The following is an 18,303-nucleotide window of genomic DNA, read 5'->3' as shown; positions in this document are numbered from 1 at the left end:
TTATTATGAAAAGGTGAAATTAGCCCACACATATAGTAGAAAGTAGGGAGTACTTAAGTGGAAAATGGGATAGGGAAATGCAATTGATTTCCCTGTCATAATTTTGTGGCTTGGTTTAATTTTTGACAGAGTATTTCCAGGACCATAAAAAGGACAAATTAAAATATATGTAATATAAAGACATATTGTTAAGCTAAATAGAATTCATTTAGCCTTTGGAATTATTAACACCACTCTTAATCCTTTCAAACCCTTTTAGACCAGTTAACTGTCATGGGTGCAGATGGAGTATGGGCCTGTACATGGTTCCTTTTTTATAGTGTTGTCAAGCACAATGAAAGGGATTGAGTTCTTTGGAACGTAGGCACCATTGCACTCATGGTATTTCTCCCTGTTCCAAAGTCTGATTGCCAAGCTCACTCATCTGTGATTCAAGTCATCTTCAGCGTGTTAGGTGGGTAAACATATGAGTAGATAACAGCAAAATAAGAGAGTGAACATGATGTAATACTAATATCTAGTGTTATAATCAAACAGAAGTTAGCATCAAATGGACATGTATTTATAATTGACACAAACATTATTGTGTTGTTGCCACTTAGTAATACATGGGAAGTGGTACATAACTGTAATCACTATAAAAAATTTATATGATCAAATGACTGAACGTTTTGTGAAGACTCCTAAATCTGCAGAGAGAGACAGTCTCTTCTTTTTGTGCAGGGGCTGGCTATCAAGGTTATCATCAACCGATGGCTCTGCCAATGACATTGGGAACCAGGACAGCATCCCAAGTCACAGAGGATTTAAGAAAATTTTCTTCCTCTCATAGTGGCTGTTGCTAACTTTCATTGAAGAGCAAATATTTAGCCAAGTAAGGACCAGGCTGATTTCATTTCCTTTGGGTATATACCCAGTAGTGGGCTTGCTGGATTATATGGTCATTCTAGGTACAATTTTTTGAGGTACCTCTTTACTGTCAAGGAGATATGTACACCCTTGTGTTTATTGCAACCCTGTTCATGATAATCAAGATATGGAATCAACCTCAGTGACCATCAGTGGACGACTGGATAGAGAAAATGTGGTATATGCACACCATGAAATACTACATGGCCATAAAAAGAAAAAAAAATCTTGTCATTTGCAAGTCTATGAGTGAACCTGGAAGGCCATTAGTTCGAGTGATAGAAGCCAAGCACAGAAGAGAAATACCAGAGGCTCACACTCAAAGTGGAATCTAAAATAGTCTGTCTCATGGAAATAGAGTAGAATGGTGGGAGCAAAGGCTGAAGAGGTGGGGGAGGAGGATGTGGGGAGACTTGGTCAGTGGCTGTGAAGGTATAGTTAGGCAGCAGCCATAAACTCGGCTGTTCTGTTGTGCTGTAGGGTAACCATAGTCAGCCCCAACATTAAGCTACATGAGAGGGTGGATTTTGGATGTCTCCCCACAAAGAAATGGTAAACATTTGAGGTCATGGATATGCTGATTTGCTCATTATGCAAGACATATTTACATTCAAGCGTCACATTCTTTCCATAAATGTATGCAATTATTATGTGTTTATTAAAAGCAAAGTAATAAACAAGATTGGGCTGCAAAGAAGAGCTGCTGGTGGGGCATGGACTTGGGAGAGGGCTTTTAGCAGCACAGGCCGCTGATGCTCCTTCTTGACCTGCTCCCCCAGGAGCTGGGGGTAGGTAAAGGGGGGCTCCCACCCCAGCCTCTGTGCTGGCGCTCCATAAGTAGCAGCACGCGCACCCAACCAGAGAAAGCCACTGGCAGCCTGGGGAAGGAGGAATGGCAATCATCCATGTTTCAGGGTGGACTAATCCCCTTCTTTCTGGATCCTATCTAGCTGTGCCAGAGTGCGGGAAATTAGCAGAGGATGTGATGAACACGTGTGGAGGGGCTTGGGGCACCCATGTGGAAAATGAGAGTCTTGCTATCCAGAAGCTGAGGGACTCAGCACTGGGTCAGGAGGGAGGAGAGGGGTCAAAAAGATGCGGGAAGGGAGTGAAGAACAGAAGGTGGCAGGAAGATGGGAGGAGGGGTGTAGGTGTGACCTGTGGGCTTTGACTCCTGCAGTTGTAAATCCAGTGTGTGTGCTAGCCGTTTAAACTGGGCTGGACCTGCACCTAGGTTCGCTGCTTGGTGAGAATTACTCTGAGAATTTAACTGGCAAAGGAATCCGAGACAAGACAGAGCAATGCTTCAGCTGTCAGAGCCTTCCCTGCAAGAGCTGTGCACTCCAGGCCGGCGAGCTTCCCAGAGTTAGGACATGGGTGTCGTGTCGCCTGCTCACACCGCCTGCCCCTGCAGTGTCCTCCCAACTCCCTTTGCTTCCTGGTGCCTGGAACCCGTGTTTCTTGCCAATAGCTTAGTCCTAATTTCTTGTAGAACGCATGAATCCTTGTTTGGTCACAGAATGCTCTTTTTACGCACCCACATTGATCACTGTATGTCGTCAGAGGCAATGTCTTAGCTTCATGAAGGCTATCAATGATCAAAGAGAATGTTTGGCCTTCTTCAGATTGGTCTAATTTTTGGTCATCCTACGTCTTAGAGCACAGTCAAAATTCCGTCTTTATGAAGCCATCGTCTCCCGACCTCATCCCATTTTATTGACGGTGCAACATTTCTGCATGGTGTCGCATTTTCTACGTGACCTTTCCAAGTCACTGGAAGGAGGGAGGTGTGCCCCACACAGCTTTGTTTTGTATGCCCCACTTCATATTACCCCCTAGCCATTCTCTTTTTCTAAAGAATATGTGTAGGTCATCACTAAGAAAGACGAGCCAGGAAAATGCATATGTTTTATGATCGGCATACACTTTTTTAATGTAAATTTCAGAAAAAAAAATCAGCATCCAAATCGATAGTCCGAGACAACAGAAGCTTCAGAAGTTGATGCGGGGAGGAAGATTCGGAGGAGCCCTCCCTGTCAAGACCCCTCACTACCATAGTCCGTGCTTCACTTATGGCCGCTGCGGGGAATTTCAGCGGGGTTCTGGCGGGGAGCGTTACAAGTCAACGCTGCTGTCCCCTCACAAGGCGTGGCATTACGGCTCCTCCCGAACGGGCTGACACCCGACAGCCATCTGAGGAACACAGAGCCTACCTGACAGAGAAGCGGGGCAGTCCTGGGACCACCCCGTCAGTAGGCTCTGCGGCACTCATACGACCCCCAGGCCATGCTGCCGTCGTCTTTGGTCCAAGCTGAAGGGTCGTGAAGAGGAGAGGGGTCGGCCCCCTCGTCGGGGGCGAGTGGCGCCACCTTGGGCGGTAGATCGTTTGCCATGGTCATGAAAGGAGCAAAGGGGTAGGGAGGCGGGGTGGGGTACCCGGCTGTGTGATGCAGCTCCTCCAGCGCATGCAGCGAGTAGGACTGGGGCCCCGCCAGCGAGGACGCCCAGCTGGAGCTCCTGTGCTGGGTGGCGCCTCCTGGCTCCATCTGGGACAGGCAGCTGGCGCTGGGTGGCAAGGCCTGCAGGGCGTCGGCGGGCAGGGGCTCTGGCTGGCTGAGACCCTCAGGCACCGTCTGCTCCCACGAGTCCCTCTGCAGCGGATGGAGAGGCCAAGGGGGGCTTCGTTAGGCAATGCTCTGAGGGGCTTCCAGAGCAGCTGGGTGCCCTCCCTCGGCTGACCCAAGCCCCAGTTCCCAGGCGGTTTGACCCTCGGGTGTGACACCAGCAGGGTAACTTTTAGTTCCTTTCTACTCCACTGTGTGTGTGTTGAGATTCTCCTTCTCGGAAATGAGTGAAATGTGAGAACAGGAAAATGAGCATCTCTACGCCATTTTACTGCTCATAATAAGGCACTCTCTTGCCTTCTCTCCGAGCTGTCATTTACCCAGGAATAACATTTGGAATGCACAGGGGCAGGGTCAGTGCCCGGCTCACTTCCGGAAGGGGTAGGCCTCGCACTACGGGATGAGCTTTTGAATGGGCCAAGGAGGTGGCTCTGCCCGCGGCGAGCACGGAGGCAGCTTGGAGCTGGCAAGATTTGGGTTCCTTTGAGGCCATGCCACTTCCCAACCGGGCACCTTACTCTGTTCATCTGTAACATGGTGCTTTCATAAAAGTATCCTGACGTTGCAAGTATCCGATGAACCAAAGCACATAAAAACTCCGGGCACAGACTACCCAGTCACCTTAATTCCCACCCCCAACCCCTTTGGCACTAAGTTCCACCTTTGTGGTGGTCTGTACCTGCCTTGGGGGATGACTGCCTAGCCGTGGCCAGATGCACGTTGAGTGCTCTTTCCTGTGGGCTAGAGGGGTCGTGCCCACCCGCACTAACCGGCTGCGGCTGGGGGAACATCAGTGGAGCATTAACAAAACGGACCTAGATCCTGGCGTGGGCCTCCCTTGCTGCTTTGGTTAAACTCATCCTTGAGCGAGGCTCCCGTGGAGCTGCGAAGTGGCTCACCTGGGCTGCCCGAGCTAGCAGGGGCGGGGCCCGGACCCTCAAGCCCGCCCTCCCGTGCGCCCCCCGGCGCGGCCGCGTGCAACTCACTAGCACGAAGTGAGCGGGGTCTCCCGGGAAGGGCGGCGGCAGCAGCGGCGGCAGCGGCGCGGCGCCGAGCAGCGAGCCCGCGCCGGGGCCCAGCGCCGGGGAGCGGTAGTCCGCGTAGGGCTCGGGGAAGCAGGGCTCGAGCGGGGCCTCGCAGGGGAAGGGCTTCGCCACGCTCGGGGTGTAGCCGTCGTTTGGAAACGGTTTGCTGCTGTGGAAGTCGGAGTCCGACAGGAAGGACCTCCTGACGCCGTAGTAGCCCGACATGGCCGGCGAGCCTGGGGGCAGAAGGAAAGCCCATGGGCCCCAGAGCCCTTCTCCCTGCAAGGTCAAGGCCTCGCTGGCGCAGCAGCCGGGCCTCTGCCCTGGGTGAGCCTGACCCCGCCGCTACCGTGGAGACTGACACGTGCCTTGCAAAGCTCCAGCAGTCCTTGTGTTTTCGCATTTCCGGCCCAAATAAGCCATGTGTTGGAGGTCATCCTACCTAACAGGACGAGTTAGGTGACTGTCGTACCATCATTTTCCCGGCTGCTGAGCTGTCCCCACAGACAGGACCCCATGGCCACAAGGCTGCTCCTGGGCCTGCTACCTGAGACACGGGATCTCCAGGTAAGGGGGTACACGCGACCCTCGAATCCCAGGCAGGCAGTGCTCTGCCGCCTCGTTGCACACTGACGCTTTTTTCACGCTGTCTTGCATCCGGCAGACGTCCATAAAGGGCTTGGTTTGGGATGAGAAAAGCTACACAGAAAGCCAATTGCAGACAGCAAAAAGGCTTCTGGCTTTGCCTCGTCTCGTGTTATCTGCTGCCCTCTTGTGGCCATCCCTGGTCCCTCACTCGGCTCCCCAGGGCGTTGCAACTTAAGCAGTGCATGGTGGTGCACCGGGTTTCCCTCCGGGGAGACTGGGGAAAAGCTGAAAGTGACAAGAGTGTTATTTAAGGCGAAGCTGGTGAAATGATGGAAGAAGGGCATCATCGCCGAATTAGCAGCCGCAGGAAATACATTGTCATTTAGAGACATACACACACACACACACACACACACAGAGAGCGAGCGAGCGCCTATGCAGGGCATGGGTACAAGACCTGTATGATTGATTGATGCCTTAGCTATGCCTGCTGGTGGTGGATGTGGACCAATGAGGTCACAAAAGAGCCGAGCCAGGGACAAGATGCAAGGGCTTGTCTTCCATCCCTTCCCTTCTCCTCGGTGGGCCCCTTCTGAGCTTTGCCCTGCCCCCTCTTCCACTGGGCGAGAAAACAGACTCATCAGACTCTGCTGCCATGATTCATCCACACCTCTGAGTGCACAAAACTTGGCCAGCCCACACGATGTGGCACTTAATATCATGTCCATTATGCTTTGACTGTTACAACTCTGGAAGGCCTGAGGCAGCAGAGCTCATGTCTTGCATATTTTTTATGAAGATCCAAGAGTATAATATTGTCTAACAATTCCATGGAAAACTCAAGAAGAAATTGCAATCTCCTATGGAAACTTTTAGCTTAATCCAACCCACTCCATTTTCCACCTTAAATTCTATAACCTAAAATTTCCAATCTGTCCCAGTTTTTGGAAGCTGCAGTTAGGATTTTCCTTATGAGCACACTTCCCTGGGGAAAACAGTTAATGTCAATAAGTTAGGATCTGTTTCACGTCATGAATTTATATTCATGGGCATGGGGAGGTTGAGAGCAGAGTGAAGAATATGTCGGCAAGGCTTGCAGGCTGTCGTGTCTTCATTTCCAGTTTCCAAAGAAAATCAACTATGCAGAGAACGCCACAGCCTCTGCTCTCCTAAGTGTGCAAATTTCTCCTTTAAAAAAGGAAGACTAAGTCTAGCTGGAAAAAGAAAAGCCAGAGAAATCTCCTTCTGTAGAAGAGCATCAGGACAGTGACTTGAATTATGACTGGGAAGCACAGGCCAGGAGCATGCATATATTTGGGCTCCTCTGTTGCTCTTATCCCTTCCCCTTATCTGGCTCTGAAGGCACTGATGCTATGGAGAAGGCCCTTGGCACTCCTGAGTTTGAGATCCAGTAGGGCTTGTTGTGTGTGTGTATGAGGGTACTCAACACTATTATTAAGAATGCTGGGTTCTAGTCCTGGTCGGGGTGCCAGATTCTGTCCCGACTGCCCCTCTTACAGTCCAGCTCTCTGCTGTGGCCTGGGAGTGCAGTGGACGATGGCCCAAGTGTTTGGGCCCTGTACCCCATGGGAGACCAGGAGAAGCACCTGGCTCCTGGCTTCGCATCAGCGCGCTGCACAGGCCGTAGCGGCCATTGAAGGGTGAACCAATGGTAAAGGAAGACCTTCCTCTCTGTTTCTCTCTCTCTCTCACTGTCTACTCTGTCAAAAAAAAAAAAAAAAAAAAAAAAAAAAAAAAAAAAAAAGAATGCCTCCAGTCCTGGGGGTGGGGCATTTAATGAGGTACACATATTAAAATGGATACAAAATGCTGACCTCAGTGTCTGAGATACAGAGAGCACCAAACAAATGGTAGTTCTCTCACCTGCCCTCAGGGCTCCTTTTCTGTCCTGAAGTAGGTGTGTCCTCTCTCAGATCATGGTGTCAGCACATTAGACAATTAAAAACTAAGTTGCTTTTGTCCCAAATACTTGTGCTAGCAAGGGATCAAAAGGCTCCCCTTAGGGTGGGCATTTGGTACAGTGGCTACATCGCCTCTTGGGACACCTGCATCCCATGTCTGAGTGCCTGGGCTTGACTCCAGCTCCATGCCCAATTCCTGCTCCTTGCTGATGCCACCTGGGAGGCAGCAGGTGATGGTTCAGGTACTTGGGTCTCTGCCATCCATGTGGGGGACCAGAATTAAGTTCCTAGCTCCTGGCTAAGACCTGGACCAGCCCCATCTGTTGCAGGCATTTGGGGAGTGAACCAGCCGAAGGGATTCCATCAGGAGTTCTACATTCAGGAATGAGTGGGTGGGTCTTTTTCAATGATGTTGTGTTTTAAAAGTAGCTATTTTGAAGAAGCAGCATTTTGGGAGTGCTGTAAGGGAGTCATAAAAGAGTGGAAACCCAAACACTCATTTTAAGCTCAGAAGGGAATTCGCTGCTCGTTGACTGAAGGACTCACCTGGCATCTGGGCAAATGCAGACTGAGAGGAGCTGACGGCGCCCTGGAAGGCAAACAGAAAGCAAGTGTTTCCTTCTTTAGTTGCAAGTTGGAACTTGAAATCAGGACTACATTTTATAAGCTTTATTTTCTGATATTCTGACCTATTAGTTGGGGAGTTGGGTTGTGGGGGTCAGTTTAGAGTAAGAACTCAAGTACATGGAATGAAGTTTTACAGGGGACAGAGAGAAACCAGACTTGCAGGCTCTGGCCCACCTGCCGAAAAGCACTGGCTAGAGGCAGACCCGTTGTGTTCTCCAGTGTGTGTCAAGATTCCATCATCAGATAGATGCATGAGCATTTCAAAAAGTTTGTGGAAATGAGTATGCTGAAAAACCATGTGTACATTTCAAATTTGTTTTGCACCAAAAGAAACTTATTTTTAAATTCTGTTCTCCACAAACTTCTTAAAGTATGTGTGTGTGTGTGGGTGTGTGTGTGGGTGTTGACATCTGACTTCTACGTTGAAGATCCAGGTTTTAGTGTTTGTTTACCCACAAAACAGAAGCTCCACCAAGTATGGGGAACTTAACTGACTTGTCCTCTGGGCCCCAAGCAGAATGTGGGTCATACTAGACACCATACAGATATGTGGACTGAAGACCCACAGTCTGGTGAGTGTGAGAGGGTGGGGGGTGTTGGAGGTTGAGTTATTCATCACCAAAAAAAAAAAAAAAATGTATCAAGGTCTTGACCCTATTACAGTGAATGTTATCTTATTTGGAAATAGAATATTTGCGGACATTATTACCTACATCGAGATGAGGTCATGTTGAATTAGGATGGGCCCCAAATCTCCTATAACTGCTGTCCTTGTAAGAGGAGGAGATAGACCCTTAAAGACACTGAGGAGAGAAGGCCAGGCAAAAACACAGGCAGAAATCTGGGCGGTATAACCTCAAGACAAGGAACACCAAGGATCGCTGGCATCGGCCAGAAGCAAGGCCAAGGTGAGGCGGGCTTCCCACCTGGAGCCTCCAGGGAGGGCACGGCCCTGTTGACAGCCACATTGCAGACTTCTGACCTCCAGAACTGTGGGGGCAGTCCACTTCTGCTGCCTTAGGCTGCCTTGTCCATGGGAATTGGTTAGTGCAGCGCCAGGAAACCAGCACGGGGGAAGATTGGTGATGGAAAAGATGGTTCACGAGAGTGTGGAAGAGGCCTGGCTGGGGCGCCTGTGCTGGCATTAGGGATGGGGGAGCACATGCTGGAGGAGGTGCTGTCTACGCTGACCTTGGAAGGAAGGGTATCCAGGTGTGCAGAGGCGTAAAATACACACATGCAAATCCTGGCTCCAAGATATCCTGGAGCGAGTAAGTGGAGAATCGCTCTTACAGGCGTTGAGAACACTCAGCACCTGGTTCTTTGAATTTCAAGTTTTTTTTTAAAGGTTTTATTTATTTATTTGATAGGCAGAGTTACAAACAGTGAGAGGGAGAGAGGGAGAGATAGAGGTCTTCCATCTACTGGTTCACTCCCCAAATGGCCATGATGGCCAGAGCTGGGCCAATCCGAAGCCAGGAGCCAGGAGCCAGGAGCCAAGAGCTTCTTCTAGGTCTCCAATGCGGGTGCAGGGGCCTACCCAAGGACTTGGGCCATCTTCTACTGCTTTCCCAGGCCATAGCAGAGAGCTGGATTGGAAGTGGAGCAGCTGGGACTCGAACTGGCACCCAGTACTGGATGCCGGGACTGCAGGTGGAGGATTAACTTCGCCACAGCACAGGCTCTTGAATTTGAAGTTGTAGCATGGATTCTCACAGTCCAGCAGACTCTCAAGAGTGGGAAAGGATTTTATAGGCAATGTCATTCAGCCACCTACTCAGTGGTTAGGGTCTCACCATGTATTACCAGGTGCATCTAATCTCTAGTGACAGCTGAATACCCTTGGCAGAAGCCCATTTTTCCTTTGGGGATCCCTGACTGTTACAAAATGGGCTGAAAAGAGTCACTTTCCTGGTGTTAATCTCTTTAGTCCATGTAGAATAAGTTGATTCCTTCTTCCCTGGCGGACCTTCGAATGTTTGAAGACAGGCAATCATTGCCCAACTGACATAGTCACTTTGGGCTGCTGTAACACATTCCATGGACTGGGTGGCTTAAACAGCAAATGCTGGTTTCCAACAGTTCAGGATGTTGGGTTCTTGGTGAGGGCCCTCTTTTCTGATTGGTGGAAGGTTGGTTTCTTGCTGTGTCTTCATGGGGAAGGATCATTTCTCTCCGGTTTCTTGTGGAGATTCATGAGGGTTCTGTTCTCATAGCCTAATCATCCCCAGTGGCCTACCTCCATATACCATTACATTGCAGCTTAGGACTTTGGCGTATGAATTTTGAGGGACACAAATGTTTGGATCATAGGACTAACATTGAATTCCAAGCAAAATATCTTCTTTAGGCAAAATATCCTCCATCCACTCAGAAACAGCATAGTATTTAAGTGTGAAGACTCAGGAACCAGGATGTTTGTGTTTGAATCACAGCTCTGCCTCTTATTGGCTGTGAAATTGTGGGCATGTGCACATTATATGAGCTTATATATGTGAAGCATTAAGAATAGCACCTGGCATAGAGTAAGTAGTGTATTCTCTTTTGCTGTTGTTATGAAGATACGTTTTTAGATCCCTTCACATCTATGGTATATTCCTCTAAACATGCTCTGATTTATATATTTTCCTGTTAATAAGTTAACTCTGTTAGATGGTAGAAGGGAACTCTGGGCATGCAGTAGCTAGAAGTAGGTACAGATCAGGCTGTACTGAGGTTAGATTAGTAGGGAAGGAAAGAAGGCATGATTAACATGGATGCATTTGTGTTTGGGTGTATTTCCCATGTCACCTTGTCCATGCTATCCTGAATTATCCTCTAATTTCCAGCTCTGTCTGGGTCTTTCCTTGAATGTCTGTGCTGACACCTGTACCTTCTGGCTTCTGCCTCAGCCTCCTTGCCAGGGTAAGTCGGAGGTGGCGTGGTGGTGGCTGTCCTGGGTGCTGCAGGGGAGAAGCCCTCTCTCTCTCCTCCCACCTTCTCTGGCTGCCTCCTCTTAAACTTCATCCTGGAAACAGGATAAAGGCTTCTGTGAAACGCAGAGCACACGCCCAGTTTGGTGACCAGCACTTCAGTATCCCCTTGGGATCAGTCAGCCAGTTATCTGTCTGTCAGTCCAGTCTATATTTCTGTGGCTGACACAGCTCCTTTGCCTTTCATCTTTCTTTTTTTTTTTAAAGATTTATTTTTATTTATTTACAGAAAAGTCAGAGTTACACAGAGAGAGGAGAGAGGAGAGAGAGAGAAAGAGAGAGAGAGAGGCAGAGAGAGAGAGGTCTTCCATTCACTGGTTCACTCTCCAGATGGCTGCAATGGCCGGAGCTGTGCCATTCTGGAGCCAGGAGCCTGGAGCTTCTTCCAGATCTCCCAGATGGGTGTAGGGACCCAAGGACTTGAGCCATCTTCTACTGCTTTCCCAGGCCATAACAGAGAGCTGGATCTGAAGTGGAGCAGCCAGAACTTGAACTGGTGCCCATATGGGATGCTGGCACAGCAGGCGGCAGCTTTACCCACTGTGCTACAGTGCCAGCCCCTGCCTTTCAACTTTCAAAAGCTTTCTATCTTTCTCTCCCTCTATCAACAACCTCTAGCATCTTGTTAATAACTCCTCCTTCTTCCCAGGTTGAATTATTACTGAGGGACTGCTAACTCAATTTTAATATCAGAAGACTCTACAAACACTTCACAACTACAAGCCAGTTGATTTTACTTATTATTTGATGGAAAGTAGCATTTTGCTCCCTTCTCTTATATAATTTGACCCTTTGCCTGCTGTGGTAACGATGTGCTCTATTTCCATTCTTTATGACTATCCATCAGTTTTCACCATGTATATTTAACAAACTCTACAAACAATATGTTAGAGTGACATACAAAAGCTTAGGACAGTAACTCATACCCTTCCTGTCCTAATTTACATGAATATGCTATTTCCTTATATTTCAATTTGTTTCTTTTTGTTAAACCTCCAAAAATTAGACTTCATAATTGTCATTTTGTTGGGTAAATCTGTATTTGATTTACTTATTTTTTTTTTGCTTCCTTTTCTTCCAGACTTTCTTTCTGATTAATACCCTCCTCTAAACTAATTCTACAGGAGAATCCCTAATGTGTAGGTGGCAGTGGTGATAAAAATACTTCAGTTTTTATTTATCAGGAAATATAATTTCTTTTGATCTTGTACTTGAAAGGTAATATTTCTAGGCTCACAATAGTAATTTTCTGGTTACTCATTTCTCAGAACTTTATCAACACTATTCCACTGTCATTTGGCTCCCATGATTGCTATTGAGAAGTCTGCTATAAATCTTATAGTTATTCTTCGTGACAGTATTTCTTTCTGTTCTGTTGTCTTTAATATGCTTTCTTTGTCTTTAAGGTTATCCAAGTTCATCTCATTTTATCTAGAAGTAAATTTCTTTTTTATTTGTCCTGCTTAATATAGGATATGCTTTGTGTGTCTGGGGACTCATCTTTTTCATAAATTCTGGAAAATGTCAACCATGTTCTCTTCAAATATTTTCTTTTCTTTATTACCCCCATTCTCTCCTTCAAAGACTTGCTTAAATATATGTTAGAACTTTTACTTTTATCCTTGACATCTTTAACATTTTGTTTTTGTATCTGTGATTCTCTGTTCTATATTTTGGTATAGATTAGTACAGATTTCTTTATATGAAGTTCTTTGTTATAGGTAGTTTACTGGTTAATGTGTGAATACACATTGAATTGTATTTACCAATGATTTTATATTTTTCATTTTTATAGATTCCATTTGCTTTCTTTGTTATCTGCTTGGTAATTTTTGAAGGTCTTTTGTTGAGTGTTCATTACTTATTAGGTTATTGTATATTTTGTATTTTGTAATTTGTAATTCTAATATCTGAAAATTCTGGAAATTTAAATTTATCATTTTTTGTTTGTCCTTATATTTCTTGGGAACCAGCTCCAATTCAGGTTCCCTAGACCAATCCTAGAGTCCCAGATTCAGCTTCCCAATGTTGGCAGTAGCTTCTGGACCAATCTCCACCTGGTCCTCGGGGCAGCATCCTTTTTACCTTGCTACTTTCTCATCAGTTAGTGCCTTAACTTCTGCTCAAACTTTCCTCCAATCCCCCATGCCAATTTCTGTCTCCCTAACTCCAGCTTGGAGATTTCACTTACATTTTACTAGTTCAACACTCATTAAAATCTGTTTTATGGAGGATCTGGTTTTGCTGCTCCTCCTGCTGACCCCTCATTCTGCCTGAAAGAGAATTGAACGTAGATGTTGATATCTTCTTGGCTTTTACATAGCACAAATAGTTTTGTTTTTTCCATAATTTCCCACCTTTCACAGTAGAGACTTAAACTGTAATAGGGGTAATTCAGTACCAATTACTCACAGTAATTTCACAAACACACTGTCTAGAATTGCTATGTTCAAATGTGCTCATTAAATGTACCTTCTTATTTAATTACCAAAACAACTCTAAAAGTAGTAGTAGTCTCATTTTACTGACAAGAAAACAGAGGCACAGAGAGAATAACCCAAGTTCCCCTCTTAAGATGGGGCTGGTTGTGGTAGTGGTGGTGGTGGGTGGTGGTATCAAATAAGGATTTTCTGATTTCAGAAATCAGAAATTTTTTTAATCACCACATTAGATTGCCCTCTAGGCATTTTAATAACTCAAAAATAAAAATAGGAAAGCATCATAGTTAAAAAATTAGTAAAATTAAACTTACAGAATCCAGAGATATTATATAGTTTTATAAAAGCATATAGAGATCAAGTGGTATTGGATACTTTCTTGTCTGATACCTACATATATCTATCCTTAATCCTTCAAGCAATATTCTATTTTTGGATGATTTGCTTTATTGAGGTATAGCTTATACATAAAAAATTCACAAATTTTAAGCATACAATATGATGAATTTCGACAAGCCTTTGTGATGTACCACCATGATCATGATATAAAATATTTCCACCAAATTAATTATTTTATAGTTATACTTGATTTATATCCCCTATATCATGAGCTGGGAAATATTTATATGGATATATATAAAAATCTATGATAAGTGCCTCTTCAGTTCATCTCACAGATCATAGAAAAATTCTAAAGGTCTACATGGGATTGGGGAGAAGTTCACTGGACAGATTTCAGAGTTCAGAATAACTACCCCCTCTCATCTACATAATTCCTAGATTGGGAGGGAACAGACTAATGCAAGAGTCTTCAGCACATGTCCTGGTTGTCATGCCCACGTGAGGGAACACTGGCATTCCTTTCTTGCTTGTTCATTATATTCACCAGCTGCTATTCATTCTATGAGTTCCCTAGAGATAATACTGAAGAGCCCTAACTTTTGACCAAGCAAGATGGTATATAATTTTTATTTTGCATACTGCAAACAACAGGATCCTGCAATGCCAGGTAGCCAAATTTAGAGGTTTATATTTGAATGAGATTTGCCAGTGTGCAACTTCCTGTAGCTAACTCAGCAGCCTCACAGCTGTCTCAAAAGCCCCTCCATGAAAATAAGTTAATTTGAACTAATAGGTCATCAAGATAGTGAAGTGATAACATTAAGAGTTTCCCTTGAGTATATTCATAGCCGTCTTTATGACCCTGTAATAATATTTTTAGGTTCCAACCTGGTTGAAGGAATATATTAAAATATAGTGAGGATTAAGATCTCTTGCTAGCATAACATTTTTCATGTTGCTGTATAATTTCATTTTTTAACTTGAATTACATAGTTCAACATGTTTTTCTTTAAACTTAAGGCTTATATAACAGTTACACCCACTGTGAATAGTAGTACCTCTCCTCAAGGAAGTCACAGTACTTTAGACATTTAATATCTTTAAGTTAATGGTCATCTTATGTATAGTGAGGAGGCAGTAAGAGCTGATAATATTATGTTGAACACTCTCACATCACATTTTAATGTCTGAATGTAGACTCACCAGAGGTCATATGACTTTCTTCCAACTTTGGAATGAATGTAAAATCAGTGCTGAAAGTTAATACAGACTTTGAATGAGTTCTTTTGTTAGATGGAATACTCTTTCCCCAGAAAAACATGAGCATGGAGAATTAGTTGCCTTACTTAGTGTGAAAGATTGTAGCAGAATCAGGGACATATTGGTGGATGTAAAATGTTAATATGTTGACTAAATTATTCCAAGCATGTTCTAATAAATCTTATTATTTTTGAAATAGAAAGCTTGAAACAGGTTTTGATCTGTGGGTCATTTTTCTGAATTATATATATAATAAACAAGAAAAATATTACATAATGAACAGGAGCTGCAGTTGCAAGCACACCATGTCCAGTACCTTACATGATGCTACCCTAGTGTAAAGCAGGTTTTCTCATCCCAGTTTTACCTAAGAGGAAACCGAGCTTCAGAGATATTAAGTAACATGGCCAAGATTACCAGTCTAGTGAGTCACAAAACTAGGATTTAGACCCAAGACTCCCTGAATACCAAATTTATACTTCTTTGACCTGATGTGAACACAGCAGGCAAGTTCTATGCAATATTTTCTCAATCAAATCACAGATAACAAGAATTTATTGGAGACCTCTGATGCAAAGGGAACAGTGCTGCATTTTGTAGATATTAGAAAAAAAAACTGCAACCTAAGAGAAAATGCAACCAAAGGCCATAGATTAATCTCTTTAGGGAGAGAAGTCATTTGTGATCAATTAAATATGGCCACAATTTCTTTGCAGCATCTCCTATTAATAAGTGGCATCTATATTTTTACCCCTTGAATTTAGGTCGGCCTCAGGATTCGTTTTGACCAGTAAAACCTGGTGGAAGTCATGTGTGGATTTCAGGGTCTAGGTCACCAGGGGATATGCACATTTTTACCTTCAAATATTTGAAATACTGCATTTCTGCCTTCTCAACAGAAAGCCAGTCTAGCCTTTTGGAGGATGAGCAACAATGTGAAGGCATATCGAGTCAGCCAGCCACACCAGCTACCCAGATAGACGAGGGACCTGCTTCTGAACCTCCAGCCCTGCTAAGACTTCAGCTAGGTGTACCTGCATGAGTGAGCTCCCAGGAGATGAGCCAACACACAGAACCAGAAGAAATAATAAATCACTATTTTAAACTACTAAGATTTGGGGCAGGGGTTCTTATGCAGCAACAAGTATTGGATGGGGACATGCCCAGGAAAAAGTAGCTCATGATATCCAACTGTCTGTACTGAGTCTCAAGGTGTGTGGTTTATGCTCTACAAACTGGAAGTCAGAAAAGAGGGAAATCAATGTGCTGAGGATTTGAATTGTGTACTGAAGGCTGAGAGTGTACAGAGAGGAGGAGCTCACAGGTTGGAGGAATTTTGTAAGTCAATCACCAGGATGGGAAAACACAGCTGTTCATCAAGGAATAATAAGCAAGGTGATTTATTGGGAACAGACGTGTCACTTCATTGACTAGAGTTATATTGTATACTGAACATGCTTCAGGGTTGTGGTAGTTTCCAGAAATACAAGGAGGGGTAAAACATAGCTTCTATTCTTGGACAACACACGCTTTCACTATGCAATTAGTGCAGTCATATAAATAAGGGTTGAGGTTGCAAGGACTGCCAGCATTTCCTGATACCTATTTCCTGCCAGACTCACTCAGATACTTTACATATGCATGTGTGTGACTGCATCTCATGCTTTTTAGTGACAAGGAGTGTGCTTTCCATACTCTATAATGCTAAAGGATTTATGTGCATTATCTCAGTAAACTTTCTCCATTAATTAATGAGATACATTGTTATAAGTTTTTAGCTCTAGTTTATAGATCGGGAAGCTAATAGATACTCTGTAGCACTCATCCAAGGTCACAAAGCTAGTGAGTGACATAGCCAGGATTCTAACCTAGATCTACTCTAGCCATAATTTAGTGCAGCGAGAAAAGTAGGGGCTAGGAGGAGGAGAGGGATGAGGGTGATTTCCTGCCTTGCATGAATGTGATTGAACACATTCTAACTTAGGTCATGTCTGGGTTTGATTTTGAAGGATGAAAGGAAATGAGTAAGCAGCTAGGTTAAGGGATGTTGTCATCAAGGAGAAAAGCAAAGGCTCCGATGCACTGAACAGCCTATCAGAGACAGGGAAATGTAAGCAGGAAGCCTGAAGACAGGAACGCTGAAGAGAAGCAGGAGGATGGTGCAGGAGCCAGGTCCTAAAGGGCTTTTCTGAGCAGAGCTAAGGAGCCTGGTCTGGTGTCAGGCAGTGATCCTTCGGAAGTCTCTTAGCAGTTAGTTGCGATGGAAATGGCATCATAGAAAACTGAATCTGCTGCTGAAACGATGGGTCTGAAGTGGTTGGTGGGGGTGAGAATGTGGGCTCTTGGAGCTGAAATAGAGACCCAGTGATGAGGATCTGACCAGGTGTTGGCAGGGCTGGGAATTCAGGAGGCCAGCAAGTGACATTTCTACCCACTTCTATTTGGTGTCCTTTTAGAGAATGTATCTTAGCAAGGCTGATATTTGCCCATAGGCCCTGAAGGCTGCTGGCCACCTGTCCTGGGAGCTGGACAATTCCCAAGGCCTTTCTCTCTCTCTCTCTCTGTCTCTTTCATTACTCTTCTTGCTGGTATCTGTGTGTACAGAGGGGACTGCAGAGTCACCCTCATATTGTCCTTTTTGCAAACAAAACATAACAAAAGCAAACCCTACATTCTTCAATGATTTAATTTAACAGTACCTTATATAGGTCCAATGTAGGGGCCAATAAAAAATTTTAATTGAGAAATGAATATTGAAACAAATATCATCAAAACAGTTACCTTGTGTCTATAAAACCAAATGTATAGGGGGAATATCTCACAGAGAGTTGGTCTGGCTTTGTGCACCTTCTCTCCCTTATCATCAATCAGGCAACAGTAGGGATGATACTGATTGCATAAAAGGATCAAGTAATTTTCTTAAGGCTTTGCCATGTGTAGAGGTAAAATGAGGACTAAAAGGCATGTTCACATGCTCCCTCAGGGAAAGGAGTTTACTGTGAAAACAGTCAATCCATTTTTTTGTAATAGTACATATAATTATCTAACAGATATTTTGATTTCATCGACTTGTTTGTGCAGCAACTTAAGTTTTTTTCTGATAGATGGAAAATTCTGGAAGAATGCATGTGAAGCTGAATGTGGGGGCTCCTGGGTTGAATAGGGCAGAGGACACTTCAGAAGATTTCTACTTTTCACTTTATATTCTTTAGTTCTGATTGTCATTTTATATTCTCTTGAATTTAAAGCAACTCGTTAATTAAGCTAATAAATACATAGTCTTTAGGTCTTAAATCTTTATTGTAGATCTCCAAATTTTAGAAAGCTATGATTCTAAGTGTTTTAAATTTCTGGGACATGAACTATTTTAAGTCATTTGGAAAGCTCACGTGGTTAAAAAACTCTCCTGCTTGGCACAAAATTGCATCCAGGGTGTCTCTATGAGAAAGTGGTTTCTGTTGCCTAAGTTACAAGATGAGAAGTATTTTTTATCCCTGGATCTTGGTGTGCCTTTGGAATGCTATTTGTATTTATGTAGCTAAGGCAGAACAACAGGAGTCCCAGGGATGCACTTGAACAGAAATCTGCAGCACTCC

At 44.6% G+C, this 18,303-nt stretch overlaps 1 protein-coding gene across 1 annotated transcript in view; it reads right to left on the bottom strand.

Moving 5' to 3' along the window:
* Nucleotides 1-2,827: 2,827 nt before the first annotated feature.
* Nucleotides 2,828-18,303, bottom strand: part of POU2AF2 (POU class 2 homeobox associating factor 2) — a 38,532-nt gene continuing 23,056 nt past the window's right edge. Inside the window, exons 3-5 of the mRNA XM_008261670.5 lie at nucleotides 7,615-7,657; nucleotides 4,520-4,794; nucleotides 2,828-3,560 (exon numbers count right to left, since the gene is read on the bottom strand). Coding sequence (XP_008259892.4) covers nucleotides 3,159-3,560; nucleotides 4,520-4,794; nucleotides 7,615-7,657 — 720 coding nt within the window. The 3' untranslated portion in view covers nucleotides 2,828-3,158. The remainder of the gene's footprint in view (nucleotides 3,561-4,519; nucleotides 4,795-7,614; nucleotides 7,658-18,303) is intronic.

Source organism: Oryctolagus cuniculus, chromosome 1, assembly GCF_051225735.1.
Source record: "Oryctolagus cuniculus isolate XC-2025 breed Fujian yellow rabbit chromosome 1, ASM5122573v1, whole genome shotgun sequence".
Lineage (NCBI taxonomy): Eukaryota > Metazoa > Chordata > Mammalia > Lagomorpha > Leporidae > Oryctolagus > Oryctolagus cuniculus.
Note: the sequence above shows the minus strand (reverse complement) of the source record. Positions and strands in the feature narration are given on the sequence as shown.